The sequence below is a fragment of the Pleurodeles waltl genome, chromosome 7 (genome assembly GCF_031143425.1).
Source record: "Pleurodeles waltl isolate 20211129_DDA chromosome 7, aPleWal1.hap1.20221129, whole genome shotgun sequence".
NCBI lineage: Eukaryota > Metazoa > Chordata > Amphibia > Caudata > Salamandridae > Pleurodeles > Pleurodeles waltl.
The window spans coordinates 1,068,101,658-1,068,125,869 of record NC_090446.1 but is presented as its reverse complement, the minus strand read 5'-3'; the positions used below and the strand labels follow the sequence as shown (position 1 = coordinate 1,068,125,869).

At 46.3% G+C, this 24,212-nt stretch overlaps 1 protein-coding gene across 1 annotated transcript in view; it reads right to left on the bottom strand.

Moving 5' to 3' along the window:
- Nucleotides 1–24,212, bottom strand: part of COIL (coilin) — a 74,602-nt gene that overhangs the window by 42,745 nt on the left and 7,645 nt on the right. The window contains exon 2 of the mRNA XM_069200009.1: nucleotides 6,361–7,501. Within this exon, the coding sequence (XP_069056110.1) occupies nucleotides 6,361–7,501 (1,141 nt within the window). The remainder of the gene's footprint in view (nucleotides 1–6,360; nucleotides 7,502–24,212) is intronic.

Below are 24,212 nucleotides of genomic sequence, written 5' to 3'. Positions count from 1 at the left end.
GCTGCCTTGGAGGATAAAAATGCTGGCCGCAGTGAGGAGATTGAATAGCTGCAGCACGAGGTGATATGGCTCCAGGAACAACAAATCGACTTGGACGCAGAGGACCTCGAAAACCGCTTGCGGCAGAACAATACCTTCATAGGGAGTTCCTATCAACGCAGAGGGAACTGGCCCAGAGGAAAATGTGAGAGCCCTCTTCCGCTTCATCTTGGAAGGCCAGACGACTGCAAAGATAAAGCTAGATCAGTTTCACAGAGTTGGTCTGCCGAAACCAACAAAAGGCCCCCCTGCAGATATCTTAGTGTCCATGACTTTCAGGTAAAGGAAACTATCCTGTGCAAAGCCCAGGAACTCCACCCACTCCAGTTCAAGGGCCACACACCCTTGTTACATCAAGATCTAGAGGCCATCATACTACAGAAGATGCAATTTCTGCCCTGTCACGTCTCAACTGAGAAAGGCTCGGGTACCCTACTCCTGGAGTCACTCGTACCACATCATCTTCCGATTGGAAGGCAAAGTTTATCAACTTAGGTCACCTAAGGAAGCTTGTGGCGTGCTTAGCATTGATGACCCCTCTTCAGGAGACCACTCTCACATCCCCAAGACCCGGCAACACAACGACGACAGTGTATGCAGAGGCCACACTTGCCCTCAGAAACTCTACGACCGGACCCAGACGCTTTGGCCTTGGAACAGAAGTCGGTGCTGGACACGCTGTCTGGAGGTGCGGACAAGTCTGATGCCTCATAATCTAGGGTCCTTGAGGACATTCCTTTCACTGTGAGCGGGCGGGGTTGAATGCGGTGGGGACGGGGAGATGGGACCCTTCTGTTTTGATTGGCCCTTTCTGCCTCTTCCTGTGTAGACCTTTCCCTTGCCTGAGACTTTTTTCTATGGCCTACTACACAAGTTTGGCTTAACCTTACACACGTTTTGCATGTTTCATGGACTGATGCATTTTATTGAAGTTGTTATGTTTATCTGTTAGTGGGATCATGTGTCTCGGACATACTGCCTGGTCACTTTTTGGCTATTTATTCAATACTGTAATGCAGTGGTTTCCAAACTTTTAAATGGTGCACCCCACCAGTGAAAAAATAAAAATCATCGGACCTCCCTAAGACTTTTTCAAAATTTTTCTATTAATATGGCAGGGTTTCTATATGTCTAGACGTTTTTAAACATGGTACTTAAGTTACGTTACCTTTTCAAAAACGCAATACATTATTCTCTGATAAAAAGAAAAAACTGTTACCTGCATAATGCTTCTTTTGGTCGGAGCCTGGTGCCCCACCCCTTGGGATCACTTGAGGCCCCCCCTCGGGAGGCCCGCCCACTAGTCTGAAGACCCGTGCTGTAGTGGTTTAAAAAATGGATCGATGCCCCTGGAGTATGCACTCACTTAACTCCCGGTTGCACCTGCTTGACGCCGAACCCTTTAATTGATACCCATGGAACTGAAGATCATTGCCTTCATTTAAGGAGTCTTAAAAACCCTACCAAAAGGTTGGCTGTCCTTTCCCTCCTCGAGCGCACTGGAGGCGATATTTGTATACTGCAAAAGACTCACTCTCAAAAAATGTCCACAGAATGCAGAGCCACTGGTTTTCTCTGCAGCTCTGGTCCTCTTGCTCGACAAAGAAAGGTGGGGAAGCTATTCTTTTTTCACTGGACTTCAAGGGTGAAATCTTGTCTACATTAGCAGAGATGAAGGGGCGTCTAGTGGCGATTCAACTCTGGGCAGGCTCCTTTTTCTTTATGCTGGCAGATGTTTATGCCTCCAACGAATGCAGGAAGCCTTTATTATGACCTACCCGTCTCCTGTGCTTCAGACTCCTGATGCTGCTACCCCGGTGGGAGAGGACATGAACTTGGTCATGGATATGAACCGCTCAGGACAGCGTTCCGACCAAACTGGGGCCTTCTCAGCTACAGGTCTTTGCTGGCTTTCTGATTGTGGGCTACATGATGTATGAAGCAGACTCTTCTCATCCACTAGGGACTATATATTCGGCCGCACATAATGAGTGTATTGACCACTTCCTCGCTACTCTACCCCTGCTAGATCTCGTGTCTGACGCGTCCATTGCCCCACCCTCGCTCTCGGACCATACACCATTGATTCTGTCCCTTAGACTGCCTATCTATCAGGTCAAGAGTTCCACTGGCGGTTGTACGACAGTCCCAGGCCACCATCCCTTCTATTAAGACAATAATTGTGTCCTACCTGCAAACCAACAATAATGGAGACTTCCTTATGGAAGGCATGAAACTAGTGGTGTGCGGGTAACCAATAGCTGTCTTAGCAGCAGAGAATGGGTGCTGCGGAGATAAACGTAAGAGTCTAGAAACATTGGTTGCCGAGTTAGAAGCGATCCACAAACGTACCGGAACTCAGAGTTTGGAGAGAGCTGGAAAAGACCCAGCTCCTCCTTAAACGCCTCGACTTGGATAGGGCTGAATATGCGATGATGTGCCGTAGGCATAATTTTACCTACGTCTTATTGGTGTGAGCGTGTGCTACCAGAGCTTGTGCAGCAAGATCCATTTGGGTTCAGTGAGAGTGGTCTGCACCAGTTCTTTCACTGAGACATGTTCCGATGTGGGAATATCAGCGGCATTTCGAGCCTTTTATGGCGCTCTTTATGCCACTGCAGATGGCTAAGGCGTAACCCTCTGGAACATCTCCAAGACGTCACCCTCAGCTCTTTACTAACTCAGGCTGTATCATGCCAGAGGCAGTTATTTCGGTAAACAGGAAGCCTGGTAAAGATCCAACACTCTGGGGTCATATAGCTCTATCTCTCTTGTAAATATATGCAAAGCTTTTTGCCAGTATTCTAGCGCTTCCCCCGAGTCCCCTTACGCCTGCCCTGTCAGACCCTCATCAGGCAGGATTCATACCACCACATCAATACAGCAATAACATTAAGCGTATACTACACCTAATAGATAAGGTATACAGATCACAAAAGGAGGCTCTACTCCTGTTCATGGACTCAGAAAAAGCATTTGATCATGTTCACTAGCCTTACCTTTTTGATACTCTATGGAAGTTGGACTTCGGCATATGCTTCTAAATGGGTGGGTAGTATCTACATGGCCAAATAAATAAACTTACCTTAATGGACGCCACCATCTCCTGCCGCCTCGCGCTCCTCTTCCCTCGATGTGGTGTTCCTGCATTCACTGGGACACCAGCACAGGCTCCTCAGCAATCCTGGTGCTGCTTTCATGCTAAAGTTAGCATGAAAGCAGCATCAGGATTGGTCTGAGCAGCTTGAACTGCTGCTCAGACACAACCCTGGGGCCTGTGCAGTTTCTCCATACCGGCTGCTCATCATAGCCAGACTGGAGAAACCTAGGTGACAGGTTGCCAAACACAAATGCGCACTTAGCCAGCAGCAGAAAAATAAAATTATAGTGAACTATTATTTTATTTTTCTGCATTGCGAAGGAGCCGCCCGACTATTACTCTACTATTGCCTGTAAAACACACAAAGACCTGATGTTGTGGAGCAGCTTCTGCCCATCATGGATCAGCAGGGTCACCACAATCAAGATGACCATTCTCCCCCACAAATTATATCTATTCCAGACCCTGCCCCACCTCCAAAAGCAATTGGCTGTCAATAAATATATTTCGGTTGGCAAGAAACTGCACCTGCATAAACACTCGATTTATCACTTGAAAGAGAATAGTTGGCTTGCGGTCCCCCTCCAGCTATTCCGGTACCACCAAGCATCCCAACTCCGACATATAGTGGAGTGGAACCGCCCAGTTTCAGAGAAGCATAGGACATTCATGGACCAATCTGTTACGGGTTCATATAGAAAAAGGTCTGGCTTCCCTGCTGGCACAGGCCCTATACTTTTTTCCAGTGACAAACCCAACGATGCAAGTATTGGACTTCATAGCGATTAAGGCAGGTCAACTGAACTTCACCTCTCATATGACCCCGATTTTGGCCAACCCAGAATTCGCCCCTCTGTTGCAGCCAGAGCAATTTAGATGCTGGCGAGATGGGGATTGTAAATGGGTGGGGTCCCTCTTGAACACCCTGTGCTACTGGCCCTGGGACTCGACAGGGAGCGAGCCAACCGATGGCTCCTTTTGAGAAGTGGCTACTCCTTGAGTCAGACGACAAACCCCTTATATTAGAACTCTACGCCTTGCTTGGGATGGAACCAACTCTAACCAAATCTGGAGACTGGGCAGAACCCTATCCACTAAAGAATGGGCAGATATTTTTTAATAGAGTGCACCACACTGCGCATAACATGGCTGCACATAAAAGTTTGTTTTTCAATTGGTACTTAACCCCTTCATGACTGCAAAAAATGGAGATCCGGGGGAAAGTGCTGGTGGGATTGTGCTAACACCGGGACCCTCATCCACCTCATGGGCATTGCCCAAAACTCAACCTGTATTGGGAACAAGTCTTAAACGACATTGACTCAGCCCTTGACACATCCATCCCCAGGTTCCCGACCTACACTAAATCTGGGTCTGCAGAACCTTCTGACCTACCCCTTGCGCTCCAACAAAGGTAGGCAAATGGCCTGGCGCTGGGTGTTGCCCACTAGGTTATCATTTTGATCTGGGGCTCGGACAAAACACCAGATCATATCTCATGGTTGCATAGGCTGTGGTTCATCTTCAGTACGGAGAAGTTGTCCTCTGCCACAGAAACAAACCATACACAATATGCAGACCTGCGGGCACCCTTCATTTGCATCCTCTCGTCTGAGTTTCGGGAGCGGACTTGTCCGTCCTACCTGTGACTACTCCGCCTGATATAGCCATTGTAGTGCCTGCGTGTGCTTCTGGGACTCTTTGTCCTCTACGCCCATGGCTTGATTGAATAGATTACAGTTGCTATAGACCCCTTAGCAGCACATGACAGGAGACTGGTGGGGGGAGGGAGTGACGGGTGTGGGGTTCATTTATCTACTGTTTCTCTTTGTTCTTAGTTAACCTGCCTGCTACACGCGGTCAGCCCCAGGGTTGTAGGGGAAAAGCTGTGTGCATGACTGCACCTGATCTGGCTACCGAACGCAGCCAGCCCATGGGGTTGCAAGTGATATGCTGTGTATTGGTAATGATGGCGATAATGATAAGAACAAAAAATTGTTCCATAAAAAGTTCAGGCTGAGGATCCCTCAGGCGGTTGCCAGGTTGTGATATGATGTACAAATCCTTGCTCCAATCTGGGACTCAGCAGAAACTCCAGAGTGCTTGAACGATAAACTGGATTGTCCTACTAGGAGAGATGTGGTGAGGAGATGGGAGGATTTACTAAGTGAGGGAGAACTACTCACATGGAAGCACTCCAGAGTGAGAAAAACCGGCTATTTCTCCAGGTTTCAATGTATCCAGATAACTGCATGGGTTATACAGCAAAAACGATTTAGGGTAGATGTTGTCAAATGGAAAAAGATCTACAAGATATCCGACTGAAGAAAGGGAAGTAGAAAATAGTATTGGAACTTGGTGACAGGGTTGGAATGGAGAGATAGTCCATCATTCGATATGTGGGGGTAAGACTGAATGTGGGGATGGAGTTATGGTAGGTATCCTTACATTTGTTCCATGCCACCGTGCGATCTCCTACCCTAAGACAAAACCATTCTGTCACCCTCCATAGATGTTACTGTTCTCCTGCAAGAATGGCTAAATTCAAGAATGCAGTGGAGTGTTAATGCCCTAGATACAGCTTGAAGGAGGCTAATAAAATACACGTGTGTGGAATGCCGAGGGCTGGCAATATTTTAGCAAAGCATTGGTAAGGTGTTGAACTCAATCTTAGCGGGCAATATAAAGGTAAGCCATGTTTTGATATTATTTGGTGTGGAACATAATGGAAGAAAACGTGCCGATACGAAGAAATTTAGTGAGTTGCTTTTTTACCTATTATTGTTAGCAAGGCAAAAAATATGTAGGAGGTGGACGCATGTGGAGTTCCCAATTATATAGGAATGGGTAGCGGCAGTGGCCCAGGTGAACAGGGTGTAAAAGGCAGCTTATAAAATGAAGAGGGAGATAATGTGGTAACCTTTTAAATCGTGGCAAACAAACAGCCAGCCAGATGGATCCCAAGATTACACCTTGTTTCTCTGTTCAAACTGTGGGGGCTACCCACAGCATTGTATGACAGAACAGATTAAAAAAGAAGCCACATTTCAAATTGGATCCAAACAAACATGAGTGGGGCTTTATTGGTGATATGAGGAAAACAAACAGTACGTAATGCTAAATATTTGCAGCTCATACTTCTAGGGAAGACCCAGCATAAGAAAATCTAAACTTGAAACCTACCATGCTCATATCGCAGTAAATGTAAAACAAAACCTTACCTGAACAATGAAAGAAACGTTCGAAATACTGTGGTTTAATTGCTGTTTTACATTTTCAGTACTGCAATCAAGAGGGAAGTGATTGGCATTTCCTCGCCCTCTTCCCCTCATCCTCCCACGAAATCCACGGCCTCCTGATCCCCTCCAATGAGCGGTGTCGTGTCCTCTTCCACATCCTCTTGCCACTCCCCTTCCTATACCTTTTGGGTTCAGAGTTGGTCCATATAAGACAGGCGTGATTTGTACATCACCATTTCCTACAAAGGAAGGTGCTGGTGTAGGTTTTTTTATAACAAAGCTCCCTGAATCAGAGGAATCAGAGCTCTCAGAGTTGGCAGAAACCTTCTTCTGCTGAGGCTTTAGCGATGCATCTGTGAAATGACTATCCGTTTGAGTTCTCTTCTTATCCAGTGTACTGCCAGACCCTTTATTGATATCAGAGTCGGAGCTAGATGATGAAGACGTACCTGTTGTACCAATTACAGGTTTAACGCTAGGCCCGGATTTGGAAACCTTGGCATCTTTTGTGGCAGTCTCTGTAGTTGCACTAACAGACTGGGGACCATCCTTTTTCTTAATGAGCGCTTGGGACTGGTTAGAAAGCGGCTTCAGTTTACTGCTGGCCTTCTTCGTGCTACTGAGAGAAGATGTACTTGTGGAATCACTTTCAGAGGCACTACTACTACCTGTCCTGGCGACTTGCAACTTTATTTTTTTGGAAGTGTTTACTTTTTTAGAGTTCACAGAATTATCGAAAACCTTCTTGTCTTTCACTTTGGTGATATTTGTCACATTTCTGTTCTTGCTGTCTAGCTCTATCGCTTTGTTTTGGACTATATTTTTTTTCTTTTGCGTTTTCTTCTGATTTAAATCAACATTGTTTCCTTCAGGGCTAGAGTCCCGGGTTTCTTCAGAGCTACCTTTCCTTTTCTTTGAATTTTTCTTCAACTCGCTACATTCAAAATGTAGAGTCTTTGACGGCGAGGATTCAAAATCATGTTTTTTCTTTTTCTTCTTTTGGTGTAGGTTCTCTCCCTTTTCCCACACCTGCGTGGCTCTTTTGCTGTCTTTTCCTGCAGACCAGATGGCACTGTCCCCAGACTCAAAGGCTTCATAAGTAACAACTTCTTCAAGCTTCACTCTAGCAAATGGAAAAAAGAATTAAAGAGACTAAGTGTAGACATCTGAATTATTTCCTCAACTAACATCCCTGTACTGACAGTCTTCTATTCTGTTTAGTCTATGCTGTACCTATATACTGTGTAGCGAAGCTATGTAGTGAAATACAAATACCATTTGTACTCATACCTCTTGTAAATCATTTGTGAGGGGATATCACTCCAAGCAAAAGCATACATTTCTTTTTTCAGTATCCAATGAACATGGGTTCAGGTCACATTTACTTGCTAGCAGTCACTAAGAGATTATAAGATAGTTCATCTTTCCTGGCAAAACAACAAATAAATTACGACTACCAGCCCTGGGTTCTCATAATAGGGCTGCAGTCCTTAACGATCAACTCTGGTTACTTTAAAAGTGCATTTGGGGTGGAGTCAATCTAACTGCATTCACTCTAGTCATCACACTTGTTCTACAAACTGCTGTGATGCAAGATAAGTTCATCCCCCTGGTAACTCACACAGCACCAAAACGCTTCCCTCATAGGATCCCAAAAATACACAACACTCATCCGACCACATGCCCTGCATAGTGAGCAAGTACTTCAGTGACCCACTCAGTGGTAGTAAGCAGTATATAAAGCCTACAGTACAATATAAGTGCAACAATACACAGTGAAGCCTAAGGCCGTGCACAACGGGTTTAGACATTTTGAAAGTTAAAAAAAAAAAAAAAAGAAAAAACATAAAATTCACTAGCAAAAACAGTTAAAAAAAAAAAAGTAAGGTTCTTGCTGGAATGTGCAAAACCAATAAAATTTGGTATGGTTAGCAGTGCACACAACATGCTCCATAACTTGCATCATAGTAAAAAATACCAGTTTTCCAATGGCACAGACAAAACAAGCATTGGCAAAGCCAATAGGTTTCGCCTATGCAAAATCCATTGGCTTTCCACATGTTGCACAGAAGCACGAGCTGCTGTGCAATTTAGCTGGTTCCTGGTTGAAGATTTAGCTTCAACCAGGAAGTGCTGGCAGCCATCTTGGGACCAATATACATGATTTGTTGATGGAATTTCAGGCATTGTTGTGGTAAGGTGATTTTTACCCTGCTGGAACTTTATTAATCATGTTTAAGAGAAAAATGTTTTCTCATGATTTTCCCCACAGATGTTATGAAAAGTGCTCCAGAAGCTAAAATGAGAGCATATTTTGTATAAATTTACATTATCTTTCTCAGCCATATGAGAATGAAGTCTGACATTCTCAGAAAAACATGAACTTTCAATAGGAGGAGCATGTCAGTTAATTCCCTTGTGTTCTACTGCAGCCTCCCAGAGTGTTCTAAAGAACAGCTAAAGCGCTATCACTCTTACTTATAAACACACTTGAAGCCATCTTGATTTAACCAAGCTGGCAAAAACGTAAAACATTTAATTTAGAAAGGAACAAAATGGGGGGCGGGGGTCATTTTGTCAAAGAAATTATGGTTAGTGCTGGAGCACATTTTAAGTATGTTCTCAAATATCTTCCTCTTCTGTTTCATTAGAGCATTCTGACATGCAGACTGAAATATGGACTTAAAACACCAGCAGCAGACTGACAGTCCTGGTGATCAGCGCCTTTACTACAATGTTCTAATGAGCAACTAGAGTGCTAACATTCTGAATTTATATTAGAAGTGTGACACTTCTGAACACCATCTTGATGGAATCAAAGTCAAAAACTGAAAACATTTTCTGTTGGTGATAGTGCAGCAAATGAGAAGATTAGGAAGCTCTATATCAAATAAGTCTCCCAAGATGGCCACCAGAGAGAAAAAAAAGCCAAAATGTAGCACAAATATCACCCAAATGTAGCTCATGTATAGCCCAATGTCAGAACTGTGCAGGACACACCAACCCAATCTGACCCCACACCAATCCAATCCACCCCCACACCAACCCAACACAACACAATCTGCCCCCACACCAACCCAACACAACACAATCTGCCCCCACACCAACCCAACACAACACAATCTGCCCCCACTCCAATCTAAAACAATCTGCCCCCACTCCAATCTAAAACAATCTGCCCCCACTCCAATCTAAAACAATCTGCCCCCACTCCAATCTAAAACAATCTGCCCCCACTCCAATCTAAAACAATCTGCCCCCACTCCAATCTAAAACAATCTGTCCCCACTCCAATCCTCCACACTCCAATACAGTCCAGCCCACACCATTCAACTACAATTCAACCCACTTCAATCCAGTCCACCGGACACTAATCCAACCAAATCCAATCTACTGCACTCCAATCCAATCCAATCCAATCCAATCCAATCCAACCAAATCCAATCTACTGCACTCCAATCCAATCCAATCCAATCCAATCCAATCCAACCAAATCCAATCTACTGCACTCCAATCCAATCCAATCCAATCCAATCCACCCCAGTCTATCCAACTCAGTCCAGTTCAATTCAACCCACCCAATTCCAATCAAGCATACTCCAATCCAGTCCAATCCAATCCAACTCAAACCTCTCCAATCCACCCACTGTAAACCAATCCACCCCATTCCAATCCAAAACAACCCACCCCGCTCCAATCCAAAACAACCCACCCCGCTCCAATCCAAAACAACCCACCCCGCTCCAATCCAAAACAACCCACCCCGCTCCAATCCAAAACAACCCACCCCGCTCCAATCCAAAACAACCCACCCCGCTCCAATCCAAAACAACACAACCCGCTCCAATCCAAAAACAACCCGCTCCAATCCAAAAACAACCCGCTCCAATCCAAAAACAACCCGCTCCAATCCAAAAACAACCCGCTCCAATCCAAAAACAACCCGCTCCAATCCAAAAACAACCCGCTCCAATCCAAAAACAACCCGCTCCAATCCAAAAACAACCCGCTCCAATCCAAAAACAACCCGCTCCAATCCAAAAACAACCCGCTCCAATCCAAAAACAACCCGCTCCAATCCAAAACAGTCCGCCCCGCTCCAATCCAAAACAGTCCGCCCCGCTCCAATCCAAAACCGTCCGCCCCGCTCCAACCCAAAACCGTCCGCCCCGCTCCAACCCAAAACCGTCCGCCCCGCTCCAACCCAAAACCGTCCGCCCCACTCCAACCCAAAACCGTCCGCCCCACTCCAACCCAAAACCGTCCGCCCCACTCCAACCCAAAACCGTCCGCCCCACTCCAACCCAAAACCGTCCGCCCCACTCCAACCCAAAACCGTCCGCCCCACTCCAACCCAAAACCGTCCGCCCCACTCCAACCCAAAACCGTCCGCCCCACTCCAACCCAAAACCGTCCGCCCCACTCCAACCCAAAACCGTCCGCCCCACTCCAACCCAAAACCGTCCGCCCCACTCCAACCCAAAACCGTCCGCCCCACTCCAACCCAAAACCGTCCGCCCCACTCCAACCCAAAACCGTCCGCCCCACTCCAACCCAAAACCGTCCGCCCCACTCCAACCCAAAACCGTCCGCCCCACTCCAACCCAAAACCGTCCGCCCCACTCCAACCCAAAACCGTCCGCCCCACTCCAACCCAAAACCGTCCGCCCCACTCCAACCCAAAACCGTCCGCCCCACTCCAACCCAAAACCGTCCGCCCCACTCCAACCCAAAACCGTCCGCCCCACTCCAACCCAAAACCGTCCGCCCCACTCCAACCCAAAACCGTCCGCCCCACTCCAACCCAAAACCGTCCGCCCCACTCCAACCCAAAACCGTCCGCCCCACTCCAACCCAAAACCGTCCGCCCCACTCCAACCCAAAACCGTCCGCCCCACTCCAACCCAAAACCGTCCGCCCCACTCCAACCCAAAACCGTCCGCCCCACTCCAACCCAAAACCGTCCGCCCCACTCCAACCCAAAACCGTCCGCCCCACTCCAACCCAAAACCGTCCGCCCCACTCCAACCCAAAACCGTCCGCCCCACTCCAACCCAAAACCGTCCGCCCCACTCCAACCCAAAACCGTCCGCCCCACTCCAACCCAAAACCGTCCGCCCCACTCCAACCCAAAACCGTCCGCCCCACTCCAACCCAAAACCGTCCGCCCCACTCCAACCCAAAACCGTCCGCCCCACTCCAACCCAAAACCGTCCGCCCCACTCCAACCCAAAACCGTCCGCCCCACTCCAACCCAAAACCGTCCGCCCCACTCCAACCCAAAACCGTCCGCCCCACTCCAACCCAAAACCGTCCGCCCCACTCCAACCCAAAACCGTCCGCCCCACTCCAACCCAAAACCGTCCGCCCCACTCCAACCCAAAACCGTCCGCCCCACTCCAACCCAAAACCGTCCGCCCCACTCCAACCCAAAACCGTCCGCCCCACTCCAACCCAAAACCGTCCGCCCCACTCCAACCCAAAACCGTCCGCCCCACTCCAACCCAAAACCGTCCGCCCCACTCCAACCCAAAACCGTCCGCCCCACTCCAACCCAAAACCGTCCGCCCCACTCCAACCCAAAACCGTCCGCCCCACTCCAACCCAAAACCGTCCGCCCCACTCCAACCCAAAACCGTCCGCCCCACTCCAACCCAAAACCGTCCGCCCCACTCCAACCCAAAACCGTCCGCCCCACTCCAACCCAAAACCGTCCGCCCCACTCCAACCCAAAACCGTCCGCCCCACTCCAACCCAAAACCGTCCGCCCCACTCCAACCCAAAACCGTCCGCCCCACTCCAACCCAAAACCGTCCGCCCCACTCCAACCCAAAACCGTCCGCCCCACTCCAACCCAAAACCGTCCGCCCCACTCCAACCCAAAACCGTCCGCCCCACTCCAACCCAAAACCGTCCGCCCCACTCCAACCCAAAACCGTCCGCCCCACTCCAACCCAAAACCGTCCGCCCCACTCCAACCCAAAACCGTCCGCCCCACTCCAACCCAAAACCGTCCGCCCCACTCCAACCCAAAACCGTCCGCCCCACTCCAACCCAAAACCGTCCGCCCCACTCCAACCCAAAACCGTCCGCCCCACTCCAACCCAAAACCGTCCGCCCCACTCCAACCCAAAACCGTCCGCCCCACTCCAACCCAAAACCGTCCGCCCCACTCCAACCCAAAACCGTCCGCCCCACTCCAACCCAAAACCGTCCGCCCCACTCCAACCCAAAACCGTCCGCCCCACTCCAACCCAAAACCGTCCGCCCCACTCCAACCCAAAACCGTCCGCCCCACTCCAACCCAAAACCGTCCGCCCCACTCCAACCCAAAACAGTCCGCCCCACTCCAACCCAAAACAGTCCGCCCCACTCCAACCCAAAACAGTCCGCCCCACTCCAACCCAAAACAGTCCGCCCCACTCCAACCCAAAACAGTCCGCCCCACTCCAACCCAAAACAGTCCGCCCCACTCCAACCCAAAACAGTCCGCCCCACTCCAACCCAAAACAGTCCGCCCCACTCCAACCCAAAACAGTCCGCCCCACTCCAACCCAAAACAGTCCGCCCCACTCCAACCCAAAACAGTCCGCCCCACTCCAACCCAAAACAGTCCGCCCCACTCCAACCCAAAACAGTCCGCCCCACTCCAACCCAAAACAGTCCGCCCCACTCCAACCCAAAACAGTCCGCCCCACTCCAACCCAAAACAGTCCGCCCCACTCCAACCCAAAACAGTCCGCCCCACTCCAACCCAAAACAGTCCGCCCCACTCCAACCCAAAACAGTCCGCCCCACTCCAACCCAAAACAGTCTGCCCCACTCCAACCCAAAACAGTCTGCCCCACTCCAACCCAAAACAGTCTGCCCCACTCTATTCTGCACCACTCCAATCCAAAACAATCTGTCCCACTTTACACCACTCCAATCCAAAGCAATCTGCTCCATTCTATTCTGCACAACTCCATTCTAAAACAATCTTCCCCACTTCATTCTGCTTCACTCCAACCCAAACCAATCTGCCCCACTCCATCCCAAAACAATCCGCCCCACTGTACTCTACAGCACTCCAATCCAAAACAATCTGCCCCCCAAAAAATCAAAAGCAATCTGCCCCCGTCACAGTGCATGCTGCTAAACAAAAGGCCCACCCCTGGCGTCACCAACTCAGAGAGCTATTATAGCAGAGTTTTGATGAAGCCGGGGTCTGGGGGGGGGGGGGGGGGAAGGAATTAGGGTAAGGAACTGCAGGGAGAGAGATCTGAAAAGAACAAAAGTTAGAACAAATATGCATATACTCATTCATAACAGTATAACTCACCAATAGACTCTTGAATAAAGGCATCTCCGTGATATCAGATTGAAACCCTTCTTTAAATCATTGAACAAGAACTAACTGCAACCTCTGAACCTAGAGATGGCAAGAGCCTTGGACTATAGACATACTCTGGATATCAATCATGTAACAACTATTCATTCATAAACAAACGTTTGATCTCAGCCTAGAAGTTCTCAAAGACTTAAATATGTATCTAACATATTATGCTTCCCAAAAAACAATGAAACTATAATTTGCTTATCTCCGAAACGTTTTCACATTTACTACCTAGGCCTGAAAGTTTTACTCATTGAACTTGAAGCGCTTTGTTCGTTGGGCAGAAGCGCCTTGCTTATTGTTCAAGAAGCGCTTTGATCATGATATATGGAGCGCTTTGTTCAATATGCCAGAGAGCGCTTTTACTTGCTTTGTTTGAAGCGCTACACTCGTTATGCTAAGGGGCGCTTTACTCATGTGACCTGAAGCGTTTCGATCCTCATGTCAAGACCGCTTTACTCATGTGACATGAAGAGCTTTGATTGCCGTGCCAAGGGCGCTTTACTCACGTGGACTGAAGCGCTTTGCTCATGTGATCCGAAGCGCTTTCTAGTCCATTACTAAAATAGCACTGATAAGGGCATCTTGTCCACTAATGTCCTGACTCTGCAGCTACATGAGCTTTACCACAGGGCAGGCAACGCGGAGGACCCCTTTTAGAACAAGAGGGGATGCGCATAAAGCGCCGCAAATATGCGCAGCGGAGTTTCGGGCGGGACCTGGACCGCGCAGTTTTATTCCTGACAGCCCCACTTTAATCCAAAACAATCTGTCCCACTTCAATCAAAAACAATCTGCCCCACAATAATCGACCCCCACTCCAATCCAATCCAGCCCACTCCAATCCACCCCTATTAAGTCTACTGCACTCCAATCCAATCCAGCTCATCCCAATCCACCACAATCTATCCCACTCAAATCCAATTCACTCAAGTCCAACCCAACCCACTCCAGTCCAACCTAACTCACTCCAATACAGTCCACCCCACACCAATCCAACCCAGTCAAATCCAGATCCGCACACCCCAATCTATCGCACTCCAGCCACCCTCCCCACACCAATCCAACTCAGTCCAGTCCAATTCAAATCAACCCACCCAATTCCAATCAAGCAGACGCCTGTCCAATCCATCCCATTCCAATCCAATCCGAATCAAACCACTCCAATCAATCCACTGCAATCCAATCCACCCTATTTCAATTCAAAACAACTGACCTGGCTCCAAAACAACCGTCCAGCACCAATCCAAACCACTCCGCCCCCTCTAATCCAAAACAGTCTGCCCCGCTCCATTCTGCACCACTCCAATCCAAAACAATCTGCTCCATTCTATTCTGCACAGCTCGAATCTAAAACAATATGCCCACTCCATTCTGCTCCACTTCAACCCAAAACAATCTGCCCCACTCTATTCTGCACCACTCCATTCCAAAACAATCTGCTCCATTCTATTCTGCACAGCTCGAATCTAAAACAATATGCCCACTCCATTCTGCTCCACTTCAACCCAAAACAATCCGCCCCACTGTATTCTACAGCACTCCAATCCAAAACAATCTGTCCCACTCTATTCTGCCCCACTCCAATCCAAAGCAATCTGCCCCATTAAAATACAAAGCAATCTGCCCCACTAAAATCCAAAGCAATCTGCCCCACTAAAATCCACCCCACTCCAATGCAATCCAGCTCACTCCAATCCACCCCTATCAAATCTACTGTACTCCAATCGAACTCATCTCAATCCACCACAATCTATCCCACTCAAATCCAATCTACTCAAGTCGAACCCAACCCACTCCAGTCCAATCCAACTCACTCCAATACAGTCCACACCAATCCAACCCATTCCAATCCAAATCATCGCACCCAATTCCAATCCAGCCCATCCCATTCCAACCCACTCCAATAAAAAACTACTCCATTCCAATCTTCCCCACTGCAATCCAAACCCACCTGCCCCACTGCATTCCAAACCCACCAGCCCCCACTGCATTCCAAACCCACCTGCCCCCACTGCATTCCAAACCCACCTGCCCCCACTGCATTCCAAACCCACCTGCCCCCACTGCATTCCAAACCCACCTGCCCCACTGCAATCCAAACCCACCTGCCCAACTGCAATCCAAACCCACCTGCCTCATGCCAATCTGCCTCACTCCAATCCACCACTCTCCAGTCCAAAACATTATGTCCTACTCTAATTCGTCCCACCTCAACCAAATTCACCTCATCCCAATTAATTCACTCCCCTACAATCCTATCCACTCCAACCCACTCCAATCCTATCTACTCCACCCTAATCCACCACAATCAACCCTACTCCAATCCAGCTCACTCCAAACCACCCCAATTCAGTCCAATTGTACCCACCCCACTGCAATCCACCCCATTTCAATCCAATCCAATCTGTTTGATAGCATACTGGTATATATCAATTTCACTTGCATCGTCCAAAGGAGGTACATTTTTAAACTCCCTTAACACTATTGCTCCCAACCTGTGTTTAAATAATGCTAAATGCCTTTCTGCTGAACATTCTTCTTTCTCCAATACCTTGACATACGCCTCAAACATATCAAACCATAAATCCCATGATATAGGTGGTTCTGAAAGCTCTGCTAAAAAAATGCCGGTCGTTGGATACCTTCCTTTTTTAACAACCCAATATACAACTATACAATAAAATTGCTGTCAGTGTTTATCACAGAATGACAGGAAATGATTAACACAATGTCAATAAAGCTTATAAACAAAAGATGGCGTGCCAATCCCCGAACAATTGGCACAAAGAGAAATCATACCTAAAGCTTGAATCCAAATGTAGTCTGTCAGCTGAATGAATACAAATGGTGAGCTGATCACCATTAAGCAATCAGCAGAATAAAATGACACAAAGGAAGCTGTAAAACTGGCTGATAGTGGTGTGTCAATCACCAGAAAAAAAACTGATCAGCACAGTACCTGAACGTGTACAATTAATACAAATATGAATTACACAAAGCAAGATGTAAAACTTCCTGAATTATGATGTGCCAATCACCTAATACAATTGATCAGCACCAATCTTAACCTTCTCAGGAGCGCAAGCACTGCTCAGTATGGGAAAATAAATTGACTCTCAGTAACTCTATGTACGTGAAGTCGCCGTACTGCTTAAATAATAATACCTCCTAAGCCGGTGACAACGTGCCACGCCGCACTGTGCGGAAGACGTGGAGAAACTGACTCCAAAATGTTGGCACATTGTGGCAACCGTGCCACGTCACTACGTACTGAAACACACAGAAGACGTGGAGAACTTGACCCCCAGAAGTGCACAGACAGGCCTACATCACATATCCTCCATCCAAGATGGGGAAAGGACAACAGTTAGACCGTCAACCACGCGTTGGGTAGACAGCTGATATATACGCAATGGGACACATCCCACAGTACAGGAACAACCATGTGCCTGCTTGGTGCAACCTCTGGATCACCCGGGCAGCTTCAACTCGCAGCAGATCCGCTCTTCTAATTTCCACCAGACCTCCAGGGTACGATCCTCGCATCCAGGAAGAGAAGTGCAGAAATGCAGTCAACACCATCTACCGACACTACTCCATCCCATCCTCGCCACCATTGTTGAAAAAAATTATCTTCACGCAAGTAAGGAATAGGAATACTATTTATCAGTTAAAAAATGTATAACAACATATAAGGCGCGATGCCAGGATTGTCAATGAGCGCTATGGCTACTCCCTCCACTCCAACCACCCATCTCAAATCCAATTCACATCCCCACTTTCTACATCCCACTACATTCTATGTCCAATCCACGAATGGAAATCGCACATTGTGTCTGTTGTGTCCCTTCTCTTTCTTGGTCTACCGCCTCTGATTTTTGCACCTCTAGCCACCTGGCTTTGGTCTTTTTTCTTACTCTCTGAGGTCTCTATCTCTGCTATTATAGTATATCTCTGACCTTCGTCTCTACTTCCTGTCTCAACAGCTTATATCTATGCCTTTATCCCTGCTGTCACATTTCACGGTTTGCCTCTGCAGTTTCTGATCCTTATCACCGCAGTTTCCCCACTTTGATCTGTTGTTGCAGTCTTAGATCTAGACCTCTTCAGAAACCTGTCTGTAAAGTGTCAGCCTATCCAGTGTGAACGCTGAATTTTACTAATGAATATTCATGTAGTCAGAGCCTAGTTGCACGGCTTCATGGCAAGCTGCATTTCTTAGGCGACTTATAAAATGGCTGCTCGGAGAATTTAATTGTAATTTTCCATGGTACTGACCAAATGCTCATAGCTGAAATTCTTTCTGATGAGAACTGCTTGCTAGAATATGCTGTACTAGCTAGGCATACAATGTATAACGTAGTGTGTGTAAGAATGACCTTCTCGGGAGAAGACAATGGATGCAATGACTGGAGTATAAGCTGAAACAATATTGATACCTGACAAGCCAAACAATGGGAACAGGAGAAGAGGAGCCAATCATCGACATGTGAACCGTGTACTTTTGAATTCTTAGATATGGGGTTCTACTTTCATCGGACTAAGTGCAAACATGTGATTCTTTGATCAATAACAACGTGGGAGGCAGTTTTAGGAAATCTAACTTAGCCACAACGCATGGAGAGAAGATACAGTATTAGCTCTAGTCTTTCAAACTGTCCAGAGAGGCCATTCTGCAATATTCTTAACTATCTTAAGTGTTTAGATATTATTCTTTTCTGAATTGCCTGAAGAGACTTTGCTTTCCTGAACTTTAAAGATGAATTCTGATGCCTTGCTGACCAAACTGATGTCCAACTGACGAAGACTGTCACAGCTTGCTGAACCATACTGAGGAAAGGTATTAGACGATGTTAATGATTGTTATGTTTATTTGCCTTTCTCCCTAGGTACCAACCGCTAATTGTGATAGAGCCATAGTTAGATGTTTTCCAAATGTGTGTTGACTAAATTGTTTTGCATGAAATCCAAACATGCTATTCTAATCAGAAGTTTAATTAGGGTACTCACTGATGAGGTTTGCTACATGTAATAACAGTTCATATCTCTTCTTAGCTAATTCTAAATGTACGCCATTTCATTTGTGCAGTTATTCTTGCTATCAATTTGTACTGTAACCTTAGAATGTGTAGTGGTCCAAGCTTTGATCGAACTGCAATTCTTTAAGAGATTTGGTCAGCCAGTATTGTTTCTGTATGCTTACCATTTGATTTTGCGACTAAGGGCCAGATGTATCAAAGGGTTTTACCCATTCTGTGTCTATAGGAAAATGTGTTCGTACATATGGCCCTAAGTTATGTAACATAAGCTTTGTTAATAGAGGCAAATAAACATTCTAACTTTTACATAAAGGTGTGGTTATTCATGGCAGAGAGGTCATGGTGTGTGGAAATTACTGACTCCCTTTATTTATGTTATTGATTGTTACTACTATTGATCTGCATTGGAACGGGGTTACAAGGTGGGAACTACTCAAAGTGCAGTCAAAAGGTCCATCGACCTACAACGCATGCCCTTAGAAATTAACTTATTAGGGTCTGACGCGTAACAGAGACGGTAGCAGAGATTGATGGTTTGCCTCCTTAGCAGCCCATCATAAAGGCCCGGTACACGGTTTGTCTCCTTAAGAGGCCATAATAAAGGCCTGGTACCTGGTTTGTCCCTTAAGGAGCCCATCATAAAGGCCCGGTACATGGTTTGGCTCTTTAAAAGCCCATCATAAAGTCCAGAGATAGGTAGTAGAGTATTTGGCCCCAGAGATAGTAAGCGAGGAATAAGAGGTACTCCCAGAGATGGTAGTGGGGTAAGGGTTAACATACTACAAAGAGCAAAGTAATTCTCAGATTTGGTAAGAGAAATTGGTGAAAGTTTGGATTTTTTAGATTCAATGATACAAAGTGGAGAGAAAATGTTCCCCTAAGCATTTAGAATGCCTTTCCCAGAAACCTGGAGCTTGCCAATGATTGTTTGCAGATGTTCCCAGCGTTCTAGTGACAGTGTGAATGAAGTAGGTTTTGCAGTTTCACAGCTTATGTAAATTACAGGTGAATTGTGATGTTTGTAAGGGTTTAAGGAGTTTGTGTACTTCAAATGAAGTTGTAGAAGGAGTGTGCATACTCCGAGGTGTGACAGTAGGTAAGTCGTCGTACTTCACATAAATGTGGCGGTTTGTGCTAAAAAATTGTCCATGTGGGTGTTGATATATGGACCCTGTGTGGTCCAAGACTCTGGAATATATTGAAAAGTGTATGAGACACTTGGTTTTTGTTGTAATTTGTCTGGTTTAACAGGTTGATCAGGCGTGGTCGACAAATCTGAGCGTGAGCCAAAGTGAGTGAAATAATTTTTCGACAGAGATCTGGCGAGTCGTATGTGCACCAGGACAGACCCACTGATCAGTTGAAAGTAAAATTTGCAGGTTGAATTTTGCTTGTGAATCAGAGAAACTGAGAATGAGGAAGTAGCTGCTAGAGCGAAACGCCGTCCGTGAAAAATCTGTAAGATTTCTGAAGCGATTGTGTTACCTTACCTGTGGTAAACAGACAAATTGAGTTTTGATTTTGTTTAGTGCTCACACTAGTTTTGCATTTGTTCGGTATGAATCTGAGTTTGGGAGGACAAGCCGGAAGACTTTGTCAGCCTCCGTACTTGTGAGTGTGACGCCATTAGAGCCGCACTGGGATAGGTTGTTAGTGAGAAGGGTCGCGCATGGATTGGCAGATCACCGTTAAGCAAAATTGGTTGAGAAGGTTGGTAAAGAGGATTCTGGGATTAAAAGTCACTTCCTGATTTGATTTACAATAATATAAAGGTCACCAAAATGAAAATTTTCAAAGCTTTAAAGTGTGCTTTGAGGGGAGATACGTACATTGCGAGTATAGGGGATATTGCACCACCAGAAGGTACACCAGCTTACATTGTAATTGAAGAAATGGGTGCCGCGCCATGTCTTTGGCTGAAACAATGGTGCAAAGTGACAGAGAAAGATGGAAGCTTAGTGTGTTTCCTGCCCACAGAACATTTAATTTGAGCAGCTTAGAGAATTTGAGGAGGGTGCTGTATGATCTCAAACCTCCTCCGAGACCAGCACAGTTTGAAGCACTAGCAATCTGGGAATTAGTAGCTAGACAGCAACAGCTACAGAAATTTGAGAGGAGGATGAGAAAGGCAGAGAAAACACTAGCGGAGGCTAGATGGGATAGTGATTAGAAATTTTGGAGAACCAAGACTTTACAGGGGATTAAATTGTTTCCTGCAATTACACAGGATAGCGAGAGAGAAGGATGGAAAGCCACCAGAAAGACAAATAGAAGTTCTTCCGAGAGTACAGAGCAGAGGGCAAAGGAGTCTAGGAGATCTTTTACACTTGAGGAAGAGTCAGACGATGATTAATTTATTTTACAGTTATTGAGAAATCGTCCCCCACCATATGCAGCACAAGAGAGCAGTCCGAATACTAGTGTAAACCCTTCAGCACCGACACAGGTTAACATGACAAGTCCAGTGCAGATGAATCCTAGCATGACACAGAGCCCAATGCAGAGCAGTCTTAATGCACTTATTACTCCGGTAGCACAAAATAAGGGGCCACAGTGTAATGTCCCGAGGATTTACCCTGATGTACCTATTGTGGAAATAGCCACAAACCGAACAGACTCCACTCTTATTGCTTCAAGTGCAGTCACAAGCAATGCCAAAGTACACTCCGATAACAGGGACACAGACAGATATGTCTGTACTGATGAGCCGGAATACGGGAATTATGCACCCAGTGTTAGACCAAGCCCAGATGCCGTATGTGTACCTGTCACCTTCGGTCCAATTGTACCTTTGTTTGCACAAGAGAATAACAGTCCAAGTGGACAGGGAGTCCTGAGTCAGAATTCAATGAGGAGAGGACTCAATGAGAATACCCAAGTAGTCTCTCCTATGGGACAGACCTTTGAAGGATCAAGATCATTGTTAGACTGTAGCCCATTCGGAGTTACTCCGGATACTTTAACAGGGTTGAAGGTTAGTCACAGCCTGAAATTACTGACACCGCAATCTCCAAATGTAGTTGTGCAACCGTTGCCAAATACCCAGCCTAACAACATTTCATTGCAAGGTTTGACTGTCCAACAATTGACTGAATGGTTAGACAAGCTGAATACCCTGCAGAGTGCTCCTAGGGTAGAGGAGTAATTGAACTATACGAGACTAGGGATGAAGCGGGTGAGCTCACTGAGGGAACTATGGGTGTGAACAGACTTGAATCTTACACCGAAGCAGAATTGAGGTATCTGGGCCAGAAGATTATGATGGAAGTGAGCAATGTGCATCATAAGTTAGCAGACTTGGCAGAGAAGTACGGCATAAAAATAGAGAAGAAAAAAAAACATTTGATAAAGAGTTACAGGTTAGAATTTGACACAAAAGATTTTGACCATATAAGCTCTGCAGGAATGAAGGCACACCTTAGAAGTTATTCCAAAGTGTCCAGACATGGGGAGCATTACACAAGTGGGAGGCAGATGGAATAAGAAGAGAGATAAAAGGAAAAGAGATTCTGGCGATCTCACTGCAAATGTGCAGCAGGGTAAGGATCTGGTGACAATTTTACCAATGAGAGAGATTCCAGGAGGGAATTGCGTTTATGTCCCTTGGAGCAGAAGTGACATTCTATCCTTTACGAATGATTATCCTAAGTTGAGAGAGAAACCAGTAGAAATGGTACCAGCAAAAAGACAGGTTTGTTAAACTTGCAAAATGCCTGTGGGAGGCCTTAAACATTCTTAGAAATATTAGTCCCAGCTGATTTATGGAGAGTGCAAGAGGAGTATAGATTGACCGACAAAAAATAAAAAAATAAAAAAAAAAAAAAATGAAAAAGAAAGAGACATTCAACTACAGGTGCGCCATCTCCTGAGGTAATTAAATATTATTACAAAGTGGTTGAATTTTTTTAAACGAGAATTTTGCCCAGAAACACTGATTGGCAGAGAATAGACAGGACAGCTCAGGAAGTGAAAGAGTCAATACTTGCGTATTATGAGAGATTGTTGCAGGCATTTAAGCATTACAGTGATACAGAGACAATTGAGCCGAAAGACACGATTCATTTTGTGTCTAGATTTGTGGCAGGATTGAGACCTGAAATTAGCCAGATGATTAAGAGTCATTTGATTTGCTGGCAAGCAAAGCCGATTGATGAGGTATTGCAATATGCAAAGTACTGTAGCGAAGAGATGGAGTTGAAGCAGAGAAAGTTGAAAGAAAAGGCGATGGTGATGCAGATTAAAGTAGCACAAACAGGCATGCAGGGAAATTTTCCACAACAGCAGCAGGGAAATGTGGTATTTCAAAATCAGATGAGAGGTAGAGGTCGCGGAGGAATTGGAAATGGAAACCATAGTCACGATTTGGGTACTGTAGTGGTTCAGAATGATGTGCAGGAAATGAAGAGATTGTTGCCTTGTCACACTTGCAGAGCGGTCGGACATTGGAAGCAGGAGTGTCCGATGATGGTACAGGAAGGTGTTGTTTAGTAAACAAGTGACATCAATTTGTTCCAAAACATGAGAGGACCGAGAATGAGAGGTCATAATCTAAATTTTCATAACAATGTGAATCAAATGCAAAATTTTCAACCAATGCACCACGTGCAAATGCCTCGTGTACAGATGACACAGTTGCAGCCAATGCAACAGTAGGTTCAAATGGTACCTAGACAGCAAATTCTAATACCTTATGCCCCAATGGAACAGCAGCAGGAGATGCTTCCTCAGCAGGTCACAGGTCAGAAGTTTAACCAGAGTGCTAACACGGTACACTAATTCCTGTAACACAGTGAGAATGGAATAAACAATGATTGGGTGAATGAGAGTTCAGATGAAGAGTAATGTGTGCTTGCAGCTTCGTTAGAAATAGATCAGAAAGGCCTATATGTGAAGGGAAGAGTAATGGGTCACAAGGTTTCATTCTTGGTTGACACAGGAGCTACAGTGAGAACTGCAGAAGTTCCAAACTTGCCCCTTTAAGGGAAGATTCCAGAATGTATGAGTAGCAAATCAGTATTTGACCAACCAAAACAGAACCAGTTCGGGTTAAAATTGGCAACTTTAAAGGATTGCACAAATTCGTAGTCTGTGATTCAAGTCCAGTATCCCTACTGGGAAGAGACTTGCAGTGTAAAACCAGGTGCTCGATTACTTGCTCAGATGATGAAAATCGAGATACAGACGAACTGTGATGATAAGGATGAGCCAGCTCCAGGGACAGAAGTCAGACAATAAATAAAGAATACCCTCCGATAAGTTTCTTTCCAGTATTCATAGTAAAGGAGCTTCCACCTGATTTACAGGGAAAGGTTAAAGAGAGAGTGTGGGATTTGACAGGGAAAGAGATTGGCCTGATAAACGGAGTTGAGCCAGTTAAAGTTACTGTAAAGCGGAATGCATTTTTCCCCAGAATCACA